Raw genomic sequence first — 22966 nt, 5'->3', positions numbered from 1 at the left:
GCCTTAGGTCAGCCAGAGCTCTCTTATCTGGGAGAACTGGGTTTGATTCCCCACTCCTCCACTTGCAGCTGCTGGAATGGCCTTGGGTCAGCCAGAGCTCTCTTATCTTGGAGAACTGGGTTTGATTCCCCACTCTTTCACTTGCAGCTGCTGGAATGGCCTTAGATGAGAAGTTCGTGGGCAACTAGAGCAGAGCATCTACCCTTTCACCTTGGGGTCATCTGCCATGGCCCAGTTAGCCGGGACGCCGGCAGCGAGTCCTCCAGCTGGTAGGTGTTACATTAATGAGCTCTATCTGCCCGGGTTTGATGTTAGAGTTTTCCTTCTCTTGGCTGGCGAGGTTGGTGAGCCCAGCCTGCCCATCCGGTTATACCGCCGGACATCCATACTGAACCGGTGATCGGAGTATTTTCAGGTTCTCTTCAGGGTCGTCAGAAAGCGAGGGGAGGGGAGGGAAATGTCTGCTGGAACTGTTATTCCCTATGGAGATGTATTCCCATAGAAGATAATGGAGAATGAATCTGTGGGTATCTGGGGCTCTGGGGGGGCTGTTTTTTGAGGTAGAGGCCCTAAATTTACAGCGTAGCATTTGGTACCTCTTCCCAAAATACCACCCAAGTTTCAGAAAGGTTGGACCAGGGGGTCCAATTCTATGTGCCCCCAAAGATGGTGCCCCTATCCTTCATTATTTCCTATGGACGGAAGGCATTTAAAAGGTGTTCAGTAGGGTTGCCAAGTCCAATTTAAGAAATATCTGGGGAGTTTGGGGGTGGAGCCAGGAGACTTTGGGTGTGGAGCCAAGATCAAGGCTGTGACAAGCATAATTGAACTCCGAAGGGAGTTCTGGCCATCACACCTTTTCAATGCCTTCCTTCCCTAGGAAATGATGAAGGATAGAAGCACCTTCTTTTGGGACTCATAGAATTGGACCCCCTGGTCCAATCTTTTTGAAACTTGGGGGGTATTTTGTGGAGAGGCACTAGATGCTGTACTGAAAATGTGGTGCCTCTACCTCAAAAAACAGCCCCCCCCCAGAGCCCCAGATACCCACAGATCAATACTCCATGATTTTCTATGGGAATAAATTTCCATAGGGAATAACGGGGTTCCCAGCAGACATTTCCCTCCCTTCCCCCCACTTTCTGATGACCCTGAAGCGGGGGGGGGGAGGGCCTCCAAACCAGGGGATCCCCTGCCCCCACCTGGGGATTGGCAGCCCTAGTGTTCAGTCCCTTGAAATGTGATGGCCAGAGCTCCCTTGTGCTTGTCACACCCTTGTTCCTGGCTCCACCCCCAAAGTCCCCAGATATTTCTTGAATTGGACTTGGCAACCCTAGGCTGAGGAAGGTTCTTCCTCATTCTTTCCCTTTCCTTTCCCGAAAGATGCAGAGAGGGGGACTTTGCCGAAAACTCTGGCTGCATTCTCTTTTGACTGCTGGGTGATGGATGGGCTTGTGGGATGATTCAGACATGGCGTGGCCTGCCCCAGTTACGAAGAGGAGGAAGAGTCTTTCAGTTGGTTGGTTTGGATAGATCCAGGTGAGCAGCTGTGTTGGTCTGAAGCTAGGGTTGCCAATCCCCAGGTGGGGGCAGGGGATCCCCTAGTTTGGAGCCCCTCCACCCGCTTCAGGGTTGACAGAAAGCGGGGGGAGGGGGGAGGAGAGGGAAATGTCTGCTGGGAACTCTGTTATTCCCTATGGAGATTTATTCCCATAGGAAATCATAGAGAATTGATCCGTGGGTATCTGGGGCTCTGGGAGAGCTGTTTTTTGAGGTTGAGGCACCAGATTTTCAGTACAGCATCTAGTGCCCCTCCCCAAAGTACCCTCCAGGTTTCAAAAAGATTGGACCAGTGGGTCCAATTCTATGAGCCCCCAAAGAAGGTGCCCCTATCCTTCATGATTTTCTATGGAAGGAAGGCATTTCAAAGGTGTATGGTCCCTTTCAATGCGATGGCCAGAGAACTCCCTTTGGAGTTCACTTGTGCTTGTCACACTCTTCCACCCCCAAAGTCCCCAGATATTTCTTGAATTGGACTTGGCAACCCTATCTGAAGCAGCAGAACAAAGCAAGAGTCAAGTGGCACCTTTAAGACCCACCAAGTTTGATTCAGAATGGAAGCTTTTGTGTGCTAGAAGGAAGCACACTTCATCAGACCATAGGATGGAATGGCAAGCAGTCCTAAATATAGAGAAAGTGGGCAGTGAATTAGTATAGAATCATAGAGTTGGAAGATACCTACAGGGTCATCTAGTCCAACCCCCTGCACAATGCAGGAAACTCACAAACCCCTCCCCCTAAATTCACAGGATCTTCATTGCTGTCAGATGGCCATCTAGCCTCTGTTAAAAAACCTCCAAGGAAGGAGAGCCCATCACCTCCCGAGGAAGCCTGTTCCACTGAGGAACCGCTCTAAACTCACAAAGCCCTCCCCCTAAATTCAAAGGATCTTCATTGCTGTCAGATGGCCATCTAGCCTCTGCTGAAAAACCGCCAAGGAAGGAGAGCCCACCACCTCCCGAGGAGGAAGCCTGTTCCACTGAGGAACCACTCTAATTGTCAGGAAGTTCTTCCTAATGTTGAGCCAGAAACTCTTTTGATTTAATTTCATCCCATTGGTTCTGGTCCTACCTTCCGGGGCCACAGAAAACAATTCCACCCCATCCTCTATATGACAGCCCTTCAAGGACGAAGATGGTGATCCTATCACCTCTCAGCCGCCTCCTCTCCAGGCTAAACATCCCCAGCTCCTTCTACCTTTCCTCATAGGACTTGGTCTTCAGACCCCTCACCATCTTCGTCGCCCTCCTCTGGACCCATTCCAGTTTGTCTATATCCTTCTGAAAATGTGGTGCCCAAAACTGAACACAAGACTCCAGGTGAGGTCTTACCAGAGCAGAGTAAAGCGAAACCATGTGATCTGGACACTAGACTTCTGTCGATACAGCCCAAAATTGCATTTGCCTTTTTAGCCACTGCATTACATTTACATTGTTGACTCAGCGTACGGTCCACTAAGACCCTGAAATCCCTTTTGCACATACTACTGCTAAGACAAGTCTCCCTCATCCTATAACCTATCCTATATAGTATATTTAGGACTGCTTGCAATTCCATACTTTTGTCTGATGAAGTGTGCTTCTAGCACACGAAAGCTTACGTTCTGAATAAAACTTTGTTGGTCTTAAAGGTGCAACTTGACTCTTTCTTTCTTTCTTTCTTTCTTTCTTTCTTTCTTTCTTTCTTTCTTTCTTTCTTTCTTTCTTTCTTTCTTTCTTTCTTTCTTTCTTTCTTTCTTTCTTTCTTTCTTTCTTTCTTTCTTTCTTTGACACAGTCTTAGTCAAGACACAGCCAGACTCCTGTCTCCAAGCTGAGTTAAGGGCTGAGTTAAGATGTGTTGAAACTCATCTTAATGTCAAGACAAAGAGGCCTCACAGCATTTTCCCCAACTGCTAATTTAATCATTTAGTATCCCTTAAGAACCACCATCTCCTGTATGAACCTATCCATTAGGAATGCCAACCTCCAAGAACAGCCTGGAAATATCCTGGAATGGAAGCTGATCCCTGGATGACAGAGATCAGTTCCCCTGGAGAGGTATTACACCCTACTGAAGATGAAGAAGAATTGGTTTTATGCCTCTCCCTTCACAAGGAGTAGGGTTGTCAATCCCCAGGTAAGGGCAGGAGAACTGGGTTGGGGTTTTTTTTGGCCACTGTGTGACACAGAGTGTTGGACTGGATGGGCCATTGGCCTGATCCAACATGGCTTTTCTTATGTTCTTAAGTGTGATGACCAGAACTCCCTTTGGAGTTCAATTGTGCTTGTAACAATCTTGCTCCTGGCTCCACCCCCAAAGTCCCCAGATATTTCTTGAATTGGATTTGGCAACCCTCACTGGGCACTCCATTATACACTATGGAGACCAATCCCCATAGGGTACAAGGGGTAATCAATCCATGGGTATCTGGGGCTCTTGGGGGGGGGGTTGTTTTTTGAGGTAGAGGCACCAAACTTACAGCATAGCATCCAGTGCCTCTCCTCAAAACACTCTTCAAGGTTCAAAATGATTGGACCAAAGAGTCTAATTCCATGAGCCCCCAAAGAAGGTGCCCCTATCCTGCATTATTTCCAATGGAGGGAAGACATTTAAAAGGTTGTCCCTTTAAGTGTGATGGCCAGAACTCCCTTGGCTTTGGAGTTCAATTATGCTTGTCACAACCTTGCTCCTGGCTCCACCCCCAAAGTCTCCTGGCTCCACCTCCAAAGCCCTCAGATATTTCTTGAATTGGACTTGGCCACCCTGCTTACAACAATACCCTGTGAGGTAGGTGGGGATGAGAGAACTGCTGTTGAATTAGTATCTCAAGTTCTAGTCCACCCCCACCAATATTACTCTGAATGGCTGCCACAAAATGGCTGCCCTGAGAGGCAGAGTCAGTCACAAAATGGCTGCCGCCGTGGCTTCCCTTCAGTCCGACAGTGAAGGTCTTTGTGCTGCGGTGGCAGCTGCTGACAAAGCAACGCTTTTCCAAATCTGCACAGCCAATCGAAAGCATTGATTGGGGAAAGCTCTTCTTTGCCCCACCTACATTCCAGGGATACTTGGTGGGCTAAAGGAAATGTGCTGACAGGGAGGGTGGTGCCTACGGTCTCCATCTTTGGGAACCCTGGAACAAGCCGGACTTTTGATGTTCACCTGGGCTATACTATTGGACAATAACTACCGTATTACGCTCGTATTTAGTATGCAAACAGCCATAGACAGAGTTGACTGTTTTTATCCAGTTGTACAGCCAAGGTTCTTAATCACATTAGCACACAGGCATACAAATAGGGCACTTTGTCATGTAGGGGGAAAGATCCGGGTTCTTGGAAGGAAGGACTCATTCTGTTGATGATTCTCCGGGCTCATCGTAGAGCTTTCCGGATGGAAAGAGAAGCAACCGCCGGCACTACAGTTCATACTTGCAGATGTAGGGGCGCTCATGTTTGCAGTTCACATCATTCCAACCCACGTATCCTGAAATGGAAAAGGGAAACAGGATGTGGAAGGCTTCTTCATGTGCTCCGGGGATATTGGCAATTTCAGAGGGCAACATGTCCTGAAGTTACAGAGTGTCAAAATGGATGTCTTCCCTCAAAACCAGCCTAGATTTGACCCAGCTTGCCCTTCAGAGAGATGGGATATGGACTCATTTAGGGAAGCATTTCTTAGGGGACATTAGGGGCTCTCTATTATCAAGATTATGTATTTATTTACTTCATTTCCAACCAACCTTTCTCTGCAATGGGGGCCCAGAGTGGCTGCCATCCGTCTCCTCTCTTCTATTTTATCCTCAGAACCACCCTGTGAGGTACGTTAGGCTGAGTGTGTGTGCCTGGCCCAACAGCACCAATGAGCAGAGCGAGGATCTGAACATGAGCCTCTGGATCCTAGTTTGGTGAAGTGGTTAAGTGTGTAGACTCTTATATGGGAGAACCGGGATTGATTCCCCACACCTCCACTTGCAGCTGCTGGAATGGCCTTGGGTCAACCATAGCTCTCTTATCTGGGAGAACCGGGTTTGATTCCCCACTCCTTCACATGCAGCTGCTGGAATGGCCTTGGGTCAGCCAGAGCTCTCTTATCTGGGAGAACCAGGTTTGATTCCCCCCTCCTCCACTTGCAGCTGCCGGAATGGCCTTGGGTCAGCCAGAGCTCTCTTATCTGGGAGAACCGGGTTTGATTTCCCCCTCCTCCACTTGCAGCTGCCGGAATGGCCTTGGGTCAGCCAGAGTTCTCTTATCTGGGAGAACCGGGTCGGATTCCCCACTCCTCCACTTGCAGCTGCCGGAATGGCCTTGGGTTAGCTAGAGCTCTCTTATATGGGAGAACTGGGTTTGATTCCCCACTCCTCCACTTGCAGGTGCCGGAATGGCCTTAGGTCAACCATAGCTCTCTTATCTGGGAGAACCGTGTCAGATTCCCCACTCCTTCGTTTGCAGCTGCTGGAATGGCCTTGGGTCAGCCAGAGCTCTCTTAACTGGGAGAACCGGGCTTGATTCCCCACTCCTCCACTTGCAACTGCTGGAATGGCCTTGGGTCAGCCAGAGCTCTTTGGGGTAGGTATTTGTGAGTTTCCTGCATTGTGCAGGGGGTTGTACTAGATGACCCTGGAGATCCCTTTCAACGCTATGATTCTATGTCTCACATCATAATGAGAGGGCTCACCTGAGTGACGCCAAAGCTCTGTGCAGTATTCCTGATTTTCATAATTGTCAGGCATTCCAGTGAACCAGGACTTGTAGTTTACCAGAGATCTATTGGTCCATCTCCAGCGTCCGTTCTATAGTGACAAGAAAGATGCTTTGGTTAGGAAGGTATAAGAAAATTCCATTTGTTCAGAGCCTTTGCCAGTGTGAGTTGCGAGAAATAGAAGCCATTTAAACAGAAGCTAGACGGCCATCTGGCGGCGATGGAGATCCTGTGAATTTTGGGGGAGGTATTTGTGAGCAACGTCACCCCAGAGTCGAAAACGACTGGTGCTTGCACAGGGGACTACCTTTACCTTTTTATTTGTGAGCTTCCTGCATCGTGCAGGGGGCTGATGACCCTGGAGGTCCCTTCCAACTCTATGATTCTATGTCAGGGCTAGGGAACAGTGGCTCTCCAGATGTTTTTTGCTTACAACTCCCATCAGCCCCAGTCAGCATGGCCAATGGCTGGGGCTGATGGGAGTTGTAGGCAAAAACATCTGGAGAGCCACTGTTCCCTACCCCTGTTCTATGCGCTTCTAAGATGTCCTTAGTATAGTATAGCCCGTGCTAAATATATTTCCCCTTGATGCTTTTATTCATTTTTATTTTTTCTAACCATGGGTAATTTTATCATTTAATGTTCAAATTTGTTTCAGTTACTAGGCTTTTATGGTTGGCTTGGTGCCGTATAAATAAACTGAACTAAGTTTTGGTTAGGTGGGGAAAGGGCCATTTATTTCTAGACTTGTCCTTTGGAGAGCCAGTTTGGTGTAGTGGGGAAGTGTGCGGACTCTTATCTGGGAGAACCGGGTTTGATTCCCCACTCCTCCACTTGCACCTGCTGAAATGGCCTTGGGTCAGCCATAGCTCTGGCAGAGGTTGTCCTTGAAAGGGCAGCTGCTGTGAGAGCCCTCTCCAGCCCCACCCACCTCACAGGGTGTTTGTTGTGGGGGAGGAAGATAAAGGAGATTGTAAGCCGCTCTGAGTCTCTGATTCAGAGAGAAGAGCGGGGTATAAATCTTCAGTCTTCTTATCTGGGAGAACCAGGTTTGATTCCCCACTCCTCCACTTGCAGCTGCTGGAATGGCCTTGGGTCAGCCATAACTCTGGCAGAGGTTGTCCTTGAAAGGGCAGCTTCTAAGAGAGCCCTCTCAGCCCCACCCACCTCACAGGGTGTTTGTTGTGGGGGCAGAAGGAGATTACGAGCCACTCTGAGTGAAGGGCGGAATATAAATCCATTGTTGTCTTCTTCCTTTAAATTGGGCTGTTGACCAAAGAGCAGATTCATTGTTCTGAAGGCAACAACTACAGTCCTAATGGAGGGATGCCAACTTTGGGCTGAGATATTCCTGGAGTGGGGGTGGAGCCTGGGGAGGGGTGGGGACTCACCGGGGATTGTGGAATGCCACAGATTTCACCCTCCAAACTCATAAACCCAGAGAAGCAATGCGAGACACTCACCTTCTGGGGGTCATGGAGTCCAATCCAGACATTCACGTCATGTAGTGGAGAGTCCTTGATGAGTTTGGCCAGCACGGCTCCCTCTGCTTGGCTGGTGATGGAAGTGAGGTGACCATTGCGGCCTTGGCTTTGACAGTCGACCTGAGGGTGGCGACAGAAAAGGCCTTTTTTACCTCAGGGGCAGGAAGGAGAGGGGGGGGGGCGCTCTGTGGTCATCTAGGGCTGCGATGTCCACAGTATTATGGTAATTATTTAGAAGAATGACAGCGAGTTTGATTCTTTTGAATCTTTGGGAATCTGGATTTGCTTTGAAATAGGATAAAGAGCCTATAGTGACTTTACTCACTGCCGCTAAAGTGGTTCATGTTTGTGAATGGGAAGATGAGCAATCCCCTAGTCCAGGGGTTGCCAACGGTAGCTCTCCAGATGTTTTTTGCCTACAACTCCCATCAGCTTCAGCCGTCGGCGGTGCTGGCTCGGGCCGATGGGAGTTGTAGGCAAAAAACATCTGGAGAGCTACCGTTGGCCACCCCTGCCCTAGTCTATGGGCTTGGTATCTCAAATTGGCTGCATATATCATTACATATGCTTGTCAAGCATGGCTAATTCTGATCAATAACTGATGGGTTTATGGTCTGACAAAAAGCAGGCCTGCGTAAGATCATATAGAACCAAATGCTGCTAGTTTATTATCTTTTCCTGGCTCCTCTTTGTTTTGTGACTGCTAATTAGAGGGAACAAAGCAATCAGCACCTTCCCATGAATCCTCCTGCGGGAGGAAGCGCCATCTGGGCAATGCAAGGCCGAGTGCCTGATAACGCCCTGGGAATGTACGTAGTTTTGATATTCTGTGTGTGAACGCTCCCCTGCTTCCCCTCCCCGTAGGAATCCCTTTGAAGTGTATCTTAAAACTTGTGTATCAATGTATTGGTTTCATTCTTCTCAAGCCACGGCTTGAGCCAAAGTATCAGTCTATCAATAAACGTAGTCTTTGTAGCAACCTCGACTCGTCATTGAACCCGCATGCTTGACATTGCTTTACCCATTTTCACTATATTTTATTGTGTTCCTTTTTCCTATGGCAAACTAGAATTATGTTTACATGTTAAACAGTAAATTAGGTGGACAAGAACATCACTATCCAATGTATTTCTCTTTTAGCTGTATTGACACACTCAAACAGGGACTTTGATTGCTTATCCCATTACATATATTGAACCCATCTCCCATTGTCATTGACAGACAATTTCACATTTTGACATACTACTGTTTTGTCGCTTTTGCATGCTCATGCTACTCAGAGCAAAGGTTTTCTCAATTTGTTAATTTTTCTATTCTGCCATTGTACCATTTTACTATTCTAAACCACTGCCTACCAGATAATTTTACTTCACTGTCATTGGTTCTTAAATCTGTACCATGTTGCATTCTGGGCCACTGCCTACCAGCTCTGTATGGCTTTGCTCAGCTCTGTATGGCTTTGCTCACTGTGCGGGATTCCTCATCTGATGAAGTGTGCTTAAGAGCACACAAAAGCTGACATTCTAAATAAAAATTGGTTGGTCTTAAAGGTGCCACTTGACTCCTGCTTTGTTCAACTGCCTCAGACCAACACGGCTGCCCGCTTGGTATCTCGAAGTTTGGGATTACTTTACACTAGATAGGATTTCTGATGAGGGACAGTCATGTGCTAACATAGCTCAACATAAATCTGTAATGGGAAAATAGTCTCCTTTTTTAAGAACCAGTTTTGCTAATTATTTAACTTTGTCTTAATTTGTGTCACATTACTGGTGAGTTTACGTTGTTCATATTTTGGAATTTTGATGTTTTCTGTAAACTGGTTGAGTTTATAATGAAGGGGAAAAATTATTTTTAAAAAAGGACGGTGCGTCCCTCAGCAGTCCTCGGGGGCAGGTACAAGAAGATCCCTTTTGCGCAAAGGCTTTGCCACTGTGGCTTAGGGGAAGCACATAATTCTTAGGTGTTCCTGGTATAAAGAGGCCCATGGAAAACATATAGAACCTACTGTATTTTTTGCTCCATAAGACTCACTTTTTCCCCCTAAAAAAGTGCGGGGGGAAAGTATGTGCATCTTAAGGAGGGAATACTGCAAAAAATTCACACAAATGCCTCTAAATTCACACAAACGCCTCTAAAAACTAGGTGCGTCTTATGGAGCGAAAAATACTATTAAGGGCAGATTCTGGGCTGCTGGAATCAGAATGTCTTAATCCCATGCTTTCGGATGAAAACCAGCTCATTTCCGAAGCTTTTGCCAAGTTCTGTGTTGCCTGCTATAGTATCCGAAAGACTGGTTTTACTGCTCCTCAGTTTTAAGATTTTCTGTTTTATCTTGTGTCTTGATGGAATTCACTGCCACAGGAGGTGGTGGCAGCTAGAAGCATGGCCAGCTTTAAGAGGGGATTGGATATAAATATGGAGCAGAGATCCATCAGTGGCTATTAGCCACAGTATGTATGTATGTATGTGTATATATATATATATATATATATATATGTGTGTGTGTGTGTGTGTGTGTGTGTGTGTGTGTGTGTATACACACACACACATATTGGCCACTTGTTGGACTGGATGGGCCATTGACCTGATCCAACATGGCTTCTCTTATGTTCTTCTGTGACACAGAGTATTGGACTGGATGGGCCATTGGCCTGATCCAACATGGCTTCTCTTATGTTCTTCTGTGACACAGAGTGTTGGACTATAAGGGCCACTGGCCTGATCCAACATGGCTTCTCTTACGTTCTTATGTGACACAGAGTGTTGGACTGGATGAGCCATTGGCCTGATCCAACAGGGCTTCTCTTATGTTCTTATGTGACTGAGTGTTGGACTGGATGGGCCATTGGCCTGATCAAACATGGCTTCTCTTCTGTTCTTATGTGACACAGAGTGTTGCACTGGATGGGCTATTGGCCTGATCTAACATGGCAGGATGCTGACTTCCCTTCCTCAGCGGGATCTGGAGAGAGTGACCCAGAAGAACCCCTTACCTCTGCCTCAGCCCAGGTCAATTTATCTTGGAACAATCCATAGCAGTTGCCTTGGTAAAACAGCCATCCTGAAGGACATGATAAGGCTCCCACACCTGCTCGGGGGAAAAGAAGGGAGGATGGAGGGGGGAGAGAGAAGAAGGAAGGGGCAAGGTGTTAAATGCCTGTGCATCTGGAGGAAGGGACTGGATGTGAGGAGAAATGGGAGGAGATGGGACCTCTGGTGCTAGGGAGCTGGCACCTTTTCAGAGCAGTCAGGCAGTTTGTCTTCCAGAACCAGAGAATCCTTTCAGTGTTTGGGTCTAGAGCAGGACTCCCCATTGTGCCCACTAATACTTGTTGTGACACTCACCCACCGTTTTAAGAAGGTGGGTTCTGATTGGCCACTGAAGAGTCGATTGGCTCTGCAGATTTAAATGTTTTTCATTTTCCCCCAGTGGCAGCTGCCACTACAGCATTTCTTTTATTCTCTCTCACTCCTCTTTCTTCTTGTATTTTTCAAATTTCCCCTCTTCTCTCTTACACATCAACTTTCTCTATGGGCTATAAAGCCGATAGCAGCAAATTGGCGCATGCGTGGATCCATGTTGTAAAGCAGGGGTGGCTAACGGTAGCTCTCCAGATATTTTTTGCTCACAACTCCCATCAGCCCCAGCCATTGGCCATGTTGGCTGGGACTGATGGGAGTTGTAAGCAAAAACATCTGGAGAGCTACTGTTGGCCACCCCTGTTGTAAAGAATAGAGCTGTGGCTCCATGTAATATCGGGAGAAAGAGGCTGATGAAGAACTAACTATTGAAACCGTGAGGAGTCCTTTTAAAAGCGGCTCCTTATTCTCTCTGTACCATCATGAGTGGGACACTAAGAAATTAAAGACTTCACCCACGTCTTCATTAAGTCCTATTTGAAGTGGCTATCATTCTTGGTGACTGTTGCGAGACTTTGTGTGGAATATTTCAAGAATGTTCAGTTTTCCTTAGTTTTGTTCTTGCTTTACTTCACTTTGCGTGAAAGTTTTATTGCTTCCAATGGTTATCTTATATTGCTTCTCTATGGGCTTGGCTCCATCTTCTGTGGCAGCCATTTTGGTTTACGCCCACCACCCTGTTTCAGGATTCCAAAGGTGCCCATGGACTTAAAAACATAACCAGCCCCTCATCTAGAGGGTTCCTTTTGAAGCTGTTCCTCTTTAAATGCCTGCACCCATGAGAAATGAACCCTAAGATGAGTTCCCTGTGACTCTCCTGTGAGTGAGGGATGACAGAAACTTGCTTATGGGACTCTCCCTGAAAAAGGAAGGATGGATTCTGCAATAGACACATTTTCACATCTCTGGGAATTATCACAAAACGTTATGTGCAGACAGGTCCACAGTAAGGTAAGTAGATCATCTGCAGAAACTCACCTCTTGGGGATGGACCAGCGATCAGGAAGCCGAGGAAGGCCAGGCTGAAACAGGAGAGGAGCCCCATCTTCTTCCTTCCTGTCCTGTGGAGACCAAGGGCAGGTGATTCAAGGAGGGGAAGCTGAGAGAGACGCAGATGACAACCCACTGAAATGGCCTCTGCCATCACTTGTGGTGCCAGAACCAAGCTGAAAAAACCTGGCTTTATACATGACGTGGAAGGCAGAATTACTGCAGCCAGCTATTAGTATATAAGATGTTTAGTTTAAGCTACACACCCCAGCTTGGGGTTAGGCTGGCTTCACGGTGTGTTCAAGGTCCAGTGGATTGAAATTAGCCTTCTGGTTCTGTAAACTTGTTGAAGGATTAAAAACTCTTCGTAAGCAAACCTGGATCTTGCATATCATTTTCTTGGGACTGCTGCAAACTGGACTCCCGTGGAAGTTTTGTAATGACTGGAGAAGCTGTTCCTGCCACACTGCTCCATGTAGCCCCATTATTGCACATGAACGCATGAGATTGCTTTATACTGGATCACGCCATCACTCCATCCCTGTCAGCATTGTCTACTCAGACTGGCAGCAGCTCTCCAGGGTCTCAGGCAGAAAAAGGTCCTTCCCATCACCTCCTGCCTGGTCCTTTCAATTAAAACTTCCAGGGATTGAACCTGGGATCCTTTTGTGTGCAGAGCAGATGTTCTACCACTGAGCCACGGCTCCTCCCCCCCCAAAAAACAGGGACACACAAACACATGAAGTTGCCTTGTGCTAAATCAGATCCTTGGGCCATCAAGATCAGTATGGTCTACTCAGACTGGCAGTGGCTTTCCAGGGTCTCAGGCGGAGGTCTTTCCCATCTCCTATTCCTTGATCCTTTTATCTGGGGATGCCGGGGATTGAACCTGGGACCTTCTGCATGCCCAGCAGATGCTCTACCACTGAGTTCAGGCCCCAGACAAGTCTTCCCAACTGGAATCTGAGGATTCAACTAACTAGCCACCAACAAGGGTTCACTACAGCTTAGTTCCTGAACTAGCTGTTATGCTCTACACCCATACTGGTACAAGGAAGAAGAAGAATTGAAGATTTATACCCCGCCCTTCTCTCTGAATCAGAGGCTCAGAGCAGATTACAATCTCCTATTTCTTCTCCCCCCACAACAGACACCCTGTGAGGTGGGTGAGGCTGAGGGAGCTGTTCCAGAAGCTGCCCTTTCAAGGACAACTCCTGCGATAGCTCTGGCTAACCCAAGGCCATTCCAGCAGCTGCAGGTGGAGAAGTGGGGAATCAAACCCAGTTCTCCCAGATATATATATATACACACACACACATATATTGGCCACTATGTGATATGTGAGTGTGTATATATATATCTGGACTGGATGGGCCATTGGCCTGATCCAACAGGGCTTCTCTTATGTTCTTATGTGACACAGAGTGCTGGACTGGATGGGCCATTGGCCTGATCCAACATGGCTTCTCTTATGTTCTTCTGTGACACAGAGTGTTGGACTGGAGGGGCCATTGGCCTGATCCAACATGGCTTCTCTTATGTTCTTCTGTGACACAGAGTGTTGGACTGGATGGGCCATTGGCCTGATCCAACAGGGCTTCTCTTATGTTCTTATGTGACACAGAGTGTTGGACTGGATGGGCCACTGGCCTGATCCAACATGGCTTCTCTTATGTTCTTATGTGACACAGAGTGTTGGACTGGATGGGCCAATGGCCTGATCCAACATGGCTTCTCTTATGTTCTTTAAGAGTCCGCACATTTAACCACTACACCAAACTGGATCTCTTGAAAGGTTAAATAGCCATTTAATAGTCATGAACTTATTTCCTGTGTATGAACTAATGCACAGAAGTATTTTTGTATGCAACATATTAGTGGAATAGAGGAATATTAGTCATTTGACCACAGTTTGTTTTCATGCTGTTGCTGTAACATGTGAATGGCAGCACAGCGACACTGTTTTCAATTCCAGACACCTCCAAGGAATTACAATTACCAGGGCTTTTCAAAAGCAGGAATGAACAGGAAAATGGTTGGCTTGGTGTCAGGGGGTGTGGCCTAATATACAAATAAATTCCTGCTACCAAAAAAAGTCCTGACAATTACCGAAATGGAAAGTTCCTTGGGGCATATTCAGACTGAGATATCGCTCTCCCCCCATCATCATAGTGTCCACTAATCTATTTTTATTGATTGATTGATTTCTTGTGGCTTTTATTCTGCCCAACCCTGCAAGCCAGCTCAGGGCAGCTCACATTGCATCACAATATAGCAGCAGTTTGAAACATTAAATAGTCACTGAAATAAGCTCATAGAATCATAAAGTTGGAAGGGAGATGAAGGATCTTTGGGGTCATCTAGTCCAACCCCCTACACAATGCAGGAAACTCACAAACCCCTCCCCCTAAATTCGCAGGATCTGCATTGCTGTCAGATGGCCCTCTAGCCTCTGTTGAAAAACCTCCAAGGAAGGAGAACCCACCACCTCCCAAGGAATCCTGTGGAGACTTAGAATCATAGAATCCCAGAACTGGAAGAGACCTCCAGGGTCATCTAGTCCAACCCCCTGCACAAGGCAGGAAACTCACAAATACCTCCCCCTAAATTCACAGGATCTTCATTGCTGTCAGATCATGGCCATCTAGCTTCTGCTGAAAAACCTCCAAGGAAGGAGAGCCCACCACCTCCCGAGGAGGAAGCCTGTTCCACTGAGGAACTGCTCTAAACTCACAAACCCCTCCCCCTAAACTCACAGGATCTTCATTGCTGTCAGATGGCCATCTAGCCTCTGTTGAAAAACCTCCAAGGAAGGAGAGCCCACCACCTCCCAAGGAAGCCTGTTCCACTGAGGAACTGCTCTAATGGTCAGAAAGTTCTTCCTCATGTTGAGCCGGAAACTCCTTTGATTTAATTTCAAGCCCTTGGTTCTGGTCCAGCCTTCTGGGGCCACAGGAAACAATTCCACCCCATCCTCTAGTCCAGAGGTCCCCAAACCCCGGGCCATGGACCAGTACCGGTCCGTGGCCTGTTAGCAACTGGGCCGTGAGTTGTATAATTATTTCATTATATGTTACAATGTAGTAATAATAATAAGACAATGGCACTGAATTTATATCCTGCCCTCCACTCCAAATCTCAGAGCGGCTCACAATCTCCTTTATTTTCTTCCCCCACAACAGACACCCTGTGAGGTAGGTGGGGCTGAGAGAGCTCTTACAGCAGCTGCCATTTGAAGGACAGTTCTGTGAGAGCTATGGCTGACCCGAGGCCATTCCAGCAGCTGCAAGTGGAGGAGTGGGGAATCAAACCTGGTTCTCCCAGATAAGAGAGCTATGGCTGACCCGAGGCCATTCCAGCAGCTGCAAGTGGAGGAGTGGGGAATCAAACCTGGTTCTCCCAGATAAGAGTCTGCACACTTAACCACCACACCAAAATAAAGTGCACAATTGTATCATCCTGAAACCATGCTCCACCGCACCCTCCACCCCGATCCATGGAAAAATTGTCTTCCACAAAACTGGTCCCTGGTGCCAAAAAGGTTGGAGACCCCTGCTCTATATGACAGCCCTTCAAGTCCTTGAAGATGGTGATCATATCACCTCTCAGCCGCCTCCTCTCCAGGGTAAACATGCCCAGCTCCTTCAGCCTTTCCTCATAGGACTTGGTCTCCAGACCCCTCACCATCTTCGTCGCCCTCCTCTGGACCCTTTCCAGTTTGTATATATCCTTGTTCAAATGTGGTGCCCGAAACTGTACACAAGACTCCAGATGAAGTCTTACCAGAGTAAAGAGATACCATCACTTCATGTGACCTAGATATTAGACTTCTGTCGATACAGCCCAAAATTGCATTTGCCTTTTTAGCCACCGCATCACACTGTTGACTCATGGTCAGTGTATGGTCCACTAAGACCCCGAGATCCGTTTTGCACAGACTACTGCTAAGACAAGTCTCCCCCATCCTGTAACCATGCATTTAATTGTATTATTAATATTAATTTGACAACTGGATAATTAATAATAATTAATTGGATTGGGTTATTAATATTAAGTAAGTAAAAACATTAAACAAAATTGCACAATAATCTGGGTTCCTGAACTGACATCTAACCTAAAGGACCCGGCAAGGTCAGGGAATCCATTTTCAAATCGGCAGTCTCAGACGATGAACTCCACAACAGGGAATCCCTTGCAATTGAATATCCAAGCGACAGACAGACCCAGGGGGGCAGGGGCAGATACTCACCTTTCTCTCTGTCCAACTGGGTAACCTGAGGAGATGAGGATTCCGTCTCCCACCTGAGAAAAGCACAACGTTTACTGGGGGCTTTTATAGTATGGATCTTTGGATGTGTCTATATAGAGCCTTGGGGCAATTAACTAAAAAACAAACACTAGAGGTTTGGCCCATTTCTCTGAAAGGATGTCCTCTGATACCTCAAATTTATTGAGCAAACACTTAGTGTATTCATGGGGTTGTGTCCCAGGAGAGAGATAAGGCTATTTTGATATTGTTTTAAATAAGGGAAGGGAAAGATGAAGGGACAGAAAGGTAGATGGGAGAATCATAGAGTGGAAGGGACCTCTAGGGTCATCTAGTCCAACCCCCTGCACAACGCAGGAAACTCACAAACCCCTCCCCCTAAATTCACAGGATCTTCATTGCTGTCAGATGGCCATTTGGCCTCTGTTGAAAAACCTCCAAGGAAGGAGAGCCCACCACCTCCCAAGGAGGAAGCCTGTTCCACTGAGGAATCGCTCCAACGGTCAGGAAGTTCTTCCTAATGTTGAGCCGGAAACTCTTTTGAGTTTTAAATAAGTGAAGAGGAAGATGAAGGGACAGAAAGGTTGATGGGAGAATCACAGAATCCTAGAATTGGAAGGGACCTCCAGGGTCATCTAGTCCAACCCCCTGCACAACGCAGGAAACTCACAAACCCCTCCCCTTAAATTCACAGGATCTTCATTGCTGTCAGATGGCCCTCTAGCCTCTATTGAAAAACCTCCAAGGAAGGAGAGCCCACCACCTCCCGAGGAGGAAGCCTGTTCCACTGAGGAACCGCTCTAAACTCACAAACCCCTCCCCTTAAAATCACAGGATCTTCATTGCTGTCAGATGGCCATCTAGCCTCTGTTGAAAAACCTCCAAGGAAGGAGAGCCCACCACCTCCCAAGGAGGAAGCCTGTTCCACTGAGGAACTGCTCTAACGGTCAGGAAGTTCTTCCTAATGTTGAGCTGGAAACTCTTTTGAGTTTTAAATAAGGGAAGGGGAAGATGAAGGGACAGAAAGGTAGATGGCAGAAGGGGGCTATGTGATATTGGTAATGGCTACTTAAGGGTGGGGAGGGGTGGTGGTTGAGTCGAGTCTGGACAGCAGCAAAGTTACATCCCACTGTTTTGATGAGGGGAAAAGGATACACAAAATTCTTCGTTCTCTATCAGTCCAAAAAGGTAGTTCCCATGATACTTTGAAAGGCATCTATGGAATGGCTGTGACAGCTAGCTGCTCTCCAAGGTCCCCCAAAGAGCTTCCCAGCCCTGCTCCCTTCACTGGAGATGCCCTGGATGAGGGATGCTTCAGATCATAGAGTTGTAGGGGACCATAGAGGCCATCTAGTCCAACCCCCTGCTTAATGCAGGATCAACCTAGAGCATCTGACAAGGATTCGTCCAGCTGCCGCTTGAAGACTGCCAGTGGGGTGGGAGAGCTCAGTCCATTCCACTGATGAACTATTGTTACTTAAAAAGCTCTTTGGGGGACCTTGGAGAGCAGCTGCCTGTCACAGCCGTTCCACAGATGCCTTTCAAAGCATCATGGGAACTGTCTTTATGGACTGACAATTGGACCCTGGAAGAGAATTAAGAACAGAAGAGAAGCCATGTTGGATCAGGTCAAAGGCCCATCCAGTCCAACACTCTGTGTCACATAAGAGAAGGCATGTTGGATCCAGCCAGTGGCCCTTCTAGTTCAACACTCTGTGTCACATAAGAACATAAGAGAAGCCATGTTGGATCAGGCCAATGGCCCCTCCAGTCCAACACTCTGTGTCACATAAGAACATAAGAGAAGCCATGTTGGATCCGGCCAGTGGCCCTTCTAGTCCAACACTCTGTGTCACGTAAGAACATAAGAGAAGCCATGTTGGATCAGGCCAATGGCCCATCCAGTCTAACACTCTGTGTCACATAACAACATAAGAGACACCATGTTGGATCAGTCCAATGGCCCATCCAGTCCAACACTCTGTGTCACGTAAGAACATAAGAGAAGCCAGGTTGGATCAGGCCAATGGCCCATCCAGTCCAACACTCTGTCACATAAGAACATAAGAGAAGCCAGGTTGGATCAGGCCAATGGCCCATCCAGTCCAACACTCTGTCACGTAAGAACATAAGAGAAGCCATGTTGGATCAGGTCAAAGGCCCATCCAGTCCAACACTCTGTGTCACACAGTGGCCCCAAAAAATTATTTCAAGGCTGATAGAAAATGAAGAGTTTTGTGTATCCTTTTCCCCTGATCAAAACAGTGGGATGTAACTTTGCTGCTGTCCAGGCTCTACTCAACTGCCACCCCTCCCCACCACTAAGTAGCCATTACCTGTATCAGATAGCCCCCTTCTCCCATCTACCTTTCTGTCGCTTCATCTTCCTCTTCCCTTATTTAAAACGATACTGAAAGAGCCATCTCTCTCTCCTGGGACACAACCCCATGAATACACTTGGTGTTTGCTCAATATGTTTGAGGTATTAGAGGGCATCTTCCAGAGAAATGGGCCAAACCTCCCGTGTTTGTCTTTCAGTTAATTGCCCCAAGATCCTGTATAGACACCTTATAATTTGCCCAGGTAGGAGACTAAAGCACCCTCTCCTCAGGTTAACCAGCTGGACAGAGAGAAAGGTGAGTACTCCTGCCCACCTGGTTCTGTTTGTGGCTGGGATGTTGAGCATTTGAGAGTGCCACTTTGAAAATGAATTCCTTGGCCTTGTTGGGTCCTTTCGATTAGACGTCAGTTCGGGAACCCAGATTACTGCGCAATTGCGTTTAACTGTGTTAGCTATGCTGCAATGTGCCTAGAAACAGGGACCCATTTCATCGACACCAGGGCATGGCTACTAACCGTAAAGTTTTGGCTATGCCTACACTTTAGGGCAGACCTTGATAGTTATATCCATATAATGCTAGCAAACTCCTTTGTTTCCAATTGGTATAGTCAGATCCAGAAGAAAATACATCCCATAGGTGTCTCCTTGGACAACCTCTGTAAGCTAAGTGAAATGCAGGCATTCAGAATGCCGAAACAGAGGATTTTAGATATTGAGAAACAGTCCCTTTGTTCCTCTGAACATAAAACATGCTCCCCTTTAGCATTTTGTATCTTTCCAAATTATGGGCCACCTGATGCCTACCTTTCCCAGCTTACATCACCCCAGTTACGCCACTCCTTTATATTAGGAAGACTTAATGTTTTACCCTCAGTGCCAACATCCTTTATCAGGAAAGATTCTGCCCGTGTAATGGAAGGCACCTCGAAACGGTCACCCATGTCTTAGAATTAGAAAAGATGTTGAAGAGCTAAAAAAAGATATAGAGGATCTCAGAAATGAGGCTGTGGTGACATCAAAAAGAGCGCAAGAGGTGGAAGGGAGAGTGAAAGTACATGATTCCACCTTGTTAAAAATAGAAGACAAAGTGGCAATTCATGACTGCAAATTGATGGAGACCCAGAAACGTCTGAGAGGAGTAGCTGAGGATGAAGAAACTGATTTGAAAGAATATATAATAAAAATAATTGCAGCATTTTTGGAGGAAGATCCTGAAGGGACTAGAAACATGTATGACTATATGTATAGAGTGAATTCACTAAATGGAAAAAAAAATCTACCAAGAGATGTGGTTATAAGATATATGACAAAAGAAATGGTGGGAAAAATCATGAATAAAAACTTTGAAAAGACATTGATAGTGGGAGGCAGCAGAGTAAGAATTATGAAGGAGTTGCCAAGACAAGTGATAAATGACAGAGGAGCATATAAGAAATTGACAATGAAATGAGTTATAGATGGATAATACCTGAAGATTTGAGCTTTGAGCTACAAGGAAAAAGGATTATAATTACAAGCACACAGGAACTGTGTGGATTTTATGAAGAAGATAAAGAATTTGCACCATTTTGGATTACAAATTATTATCTTGGAATGTAAATGGACTAAATTCAATTCAATTCAAGACAGTGTCACATAAGAACATAAGAGAAGCCATGTTGGATCAGGCCAATGGCCCATCCAGTCCGAAACTCTGTGTCACATAAGAAGAAGATGAAGAAGATATTGGATTTATATCCCGCCCTCCACTCCGAAGAGTCTCAGAGTGGCTCACAATCTCCTTTACCTTCCTCCCCCACAACAGACACCCTGTGAGGTGGGTGGGGCTGCAGAGGGCTCTCACAGCAGCTGCCCTTTCAAGGACAACCTCTGCCAGAGATATGGCTGACCCAAGACCATGCTAGCAGGTACAAGTGGAGGAGTGGGGAATCAAACCCGGTTCTCCCAGATAAGAGTCCGCACACTTAACCACTACACCAAACTGGCTCTCCATAGAACATAGAGAAGCCATGTTGGATCAGGCCAGTGGCCCACCATTCCAACACTCTGTGTCACATAAGATAAGCCATGTTGGATCAGGCCAGTGGCCCATCCATTCCAACACTCTATGTCACATAAGAACAGAAGAGAAGCCATGTTGGATCAGGCCAGTGGCCCATCCAGTCCAACACTCTGTGTCACATAAGAACAGAAGAGAAGCCATGTTGGATCAGGCCAGTGGCCCATCCAGTCCAACACTCTGTGTCACATAAGAACATAAGAAAAACCATGATGGATCAGGCCAATGGCCCATTCAGTGGGAGGGCTTCTAGTGACAGTGGGGGACAGTGGGAGGGCTTCTAGTGTCTTGGCCCCACTGATGGACCTCTTGATGGCACATGTGGTTTTGGCCACTGTGTGACACAGAGTGTTGGACTGGATGGGCCTGATCCAACATGGCTTCTCTTATGTTCTTTGTCTTTGGTATGGAACCCCACTGAAGACCCTTCCCTCTACAAACACCAACCTTCCCAGTCCCCACCCGCAAAATCTCCAGGCATTTCCCAAAGTGGAGATGACAACTGTAGTGATGAGTTTGTGAGGAAACTAGCTGCCACCTGCCTGGCTGTCCAAGCCACACACCGCTTGGCAGATTTGCCATCCACACAGATTGTATGTGGGGTTCCCACTGCTGTTCAGTCAGATGTGAGCTGAGAACATTTGCTCCCATCCCTGGCATGAGGTGTGTAGCTTGCTTGTTCATTCTCCAGGGGATGATTCAAAGTGGGACCCATCTGATGATCATGAGCCCCACAGGGAAGAGGGCCTTGTCCACTTTTCTGAAACATGGAGAAGGTGCCATGTTGGTAGGGTTGCCAGTTCCCAGGTGGGGGCAAGGGATCCCCCGGTTTGGAGACCCTCCCCCTGCTTCAGGGTCGTCAGAAAGCAGGGGGAGGGGAGGCAAATGTCTGCTGGGAACTCTGTTATTCCCTATGGAGATTTATTCCCATAGAAAATCATGGAGATGTGATCCGTGGGTATCTGGGGCTCTGGGAGGCTGTTTTTTGGGGTAGAGACACCAAATTTTCCATATAACATCTAGTGCCTCTCCCCAAAATACCCACCAAGTTTCAAAAAGATTGGACCAGGGGGTCCAATTCTATGAGCCCCAAAAGAAGGTGCCCCTATCCTTCATTATTTCCTATGGTAGGAAGGAATTGAAAAGGTGTGCCGTCCCTTTCAATGTGATGGCCAGAACTCCCTTTGGAGTTCAATTATGCTTGTCACAGCCTTGATCTTGGCTCCACCCCTAATGTCTCCTGGCTCCACCCCCAAAGTCCCCAGATATTTATTGAATTGGACTTGGCAACCCTAAGGAGGGGGGAATCAAACCCGGTTCTCCCAGATAAGAGAGCTCTGGCTGACCCAAGGCCATTCCAGCAGCTGCAAGTGGAGGAGTGGGGAATCAAACCCGGTTCTCCCAGAGAAGAGAGCTCTGGCTGACCCAAGGCCATTCCAGCAGCTGCAAGTGGAGGAGGGGGGAATCAAACCCGGTTCTCCCAGATAAGAGTTCACGCACTAAACCACTACACCAAACTGGCTCTTTAAAAGGCATTTAAAAGGTGTGATAGCCTAAACTCCCTTTGGAGTTCAATGATGCTTGCCACACCTTTGCTCTTGGGTTCACCCGCAGTGTCTCCTGGCTCCACCCCCAAAGTCCCCAGGTATTTCTTGAATTGGACTTGGCAACCCTACCTATACCCCGATCCTCTTTGGAAGAAGGAGACTGAATGAGTCCCCCAGACAATGAAAGGAGCCCCCCAGGCAGTAACCTCTAGGCATCTCTTCTCTTCTCTACCCCAGTAAACAAAGTCTCCCCTGTCCGCCCATTCTCCCCCCCCCCCCCAAGAGATCCAGCTCTACCAGGAACTGGATTCCTCTGCCCCTTCAAGAGCCTGACCTGTTCCAGATGGGGAAGGGAAGGGGAAGGTCAAGGCCTCACCTCTGTGTCCAGCTGCAAGACTTGGAACCTCTGTCCGACTGAGAGCAAGCTGAGAAGGCTGCGGAGGCCGCCTGGAATTTATACACCCTGCGGTTGGGAGGACCTCTGGGGGGAAGTGCCAGCAGCACACACCACCGGGTGCCAAATCCAGTGACTGGATTCCCAGTAAGAGAGATAAGGAAGAGCCGGGCCCTGCTGACCCTCCCACTGCAGGGAGGGGAGGGGGGATGCTGTGGTCATC

General features: G+C 47.4%; 1 protein-coding gene across 3 annotated transcripts; it reads right to left on the bottom strand.

The window, feature by feature from the left end:
- Positions 1 to 4770: 4770 nt before the first annotated feature.
- LOC132576677 (lithostathine-1-like) lies at positions 4771 to 22820 on the bottom strand. Of its 3 annotated transcripts, XM_060246048.1 has the most exons (7): positions 22726 to 22773; positions 16385 to 16437; positions 12124 to 12206; positions 10719 to 10813; positions 7702 to 7842; positions 6215 to 6329; positions 4771 to 5023 (listed from the first exon to the last, which is right to left on the bottom strand). In XM_060246048.1, exons 3-7 carry the CDS (start codon positions 12188 to 12190, stop codon positions 4956 to 4958), a joined length of 486 nt encoding a protein of 161 aa, XP_060102031.1. In that variant the 5' UTR covers positions 12191 to 12206; positions 16385 to 16437; positions 22726 to 22773; the 3' UTR covers positions 4771 to 4955. The 3 variants fall into 3 exon arrangements, with proteins under 3 accessions (XP_060102031.1, XP_060102030.1, XP_060102032.1); XM_060246047.1 differs by lacking the exon at positions 16385 to 16437 and having other exon boundaries at positions 22726 to 22820; XM_060246049.1 differs by lacking the exon at positions 16385 to 16437 and having other exon boundaries at positions 22684 to 22779.
- Between the last annotated feature and the right edge of the window lie 146 nt (positions 22821 to 22966).

This window comes from Heteronotia binoei, chromosome 8 (assembly GCF_032191835.1).
Source record: "Heteronotia binoei isolate CCM8104 ecotype False Entrance Well chromosome 8, APGP_CSIRO_Hbin_v1, whole genome shotgun sequence".
Lineage (NCBI taxonomy): Eukaryota > Metazoa > Chordata > Lepidosauria > Squamata > Gekkonidae > Heteronotia > Heteronotia binoei.
The sequence above is the reverse complement of the archived record's forward strand: the minus strand, read 5'-3'. Positions and strand labels throughout refer to the sequence as shown.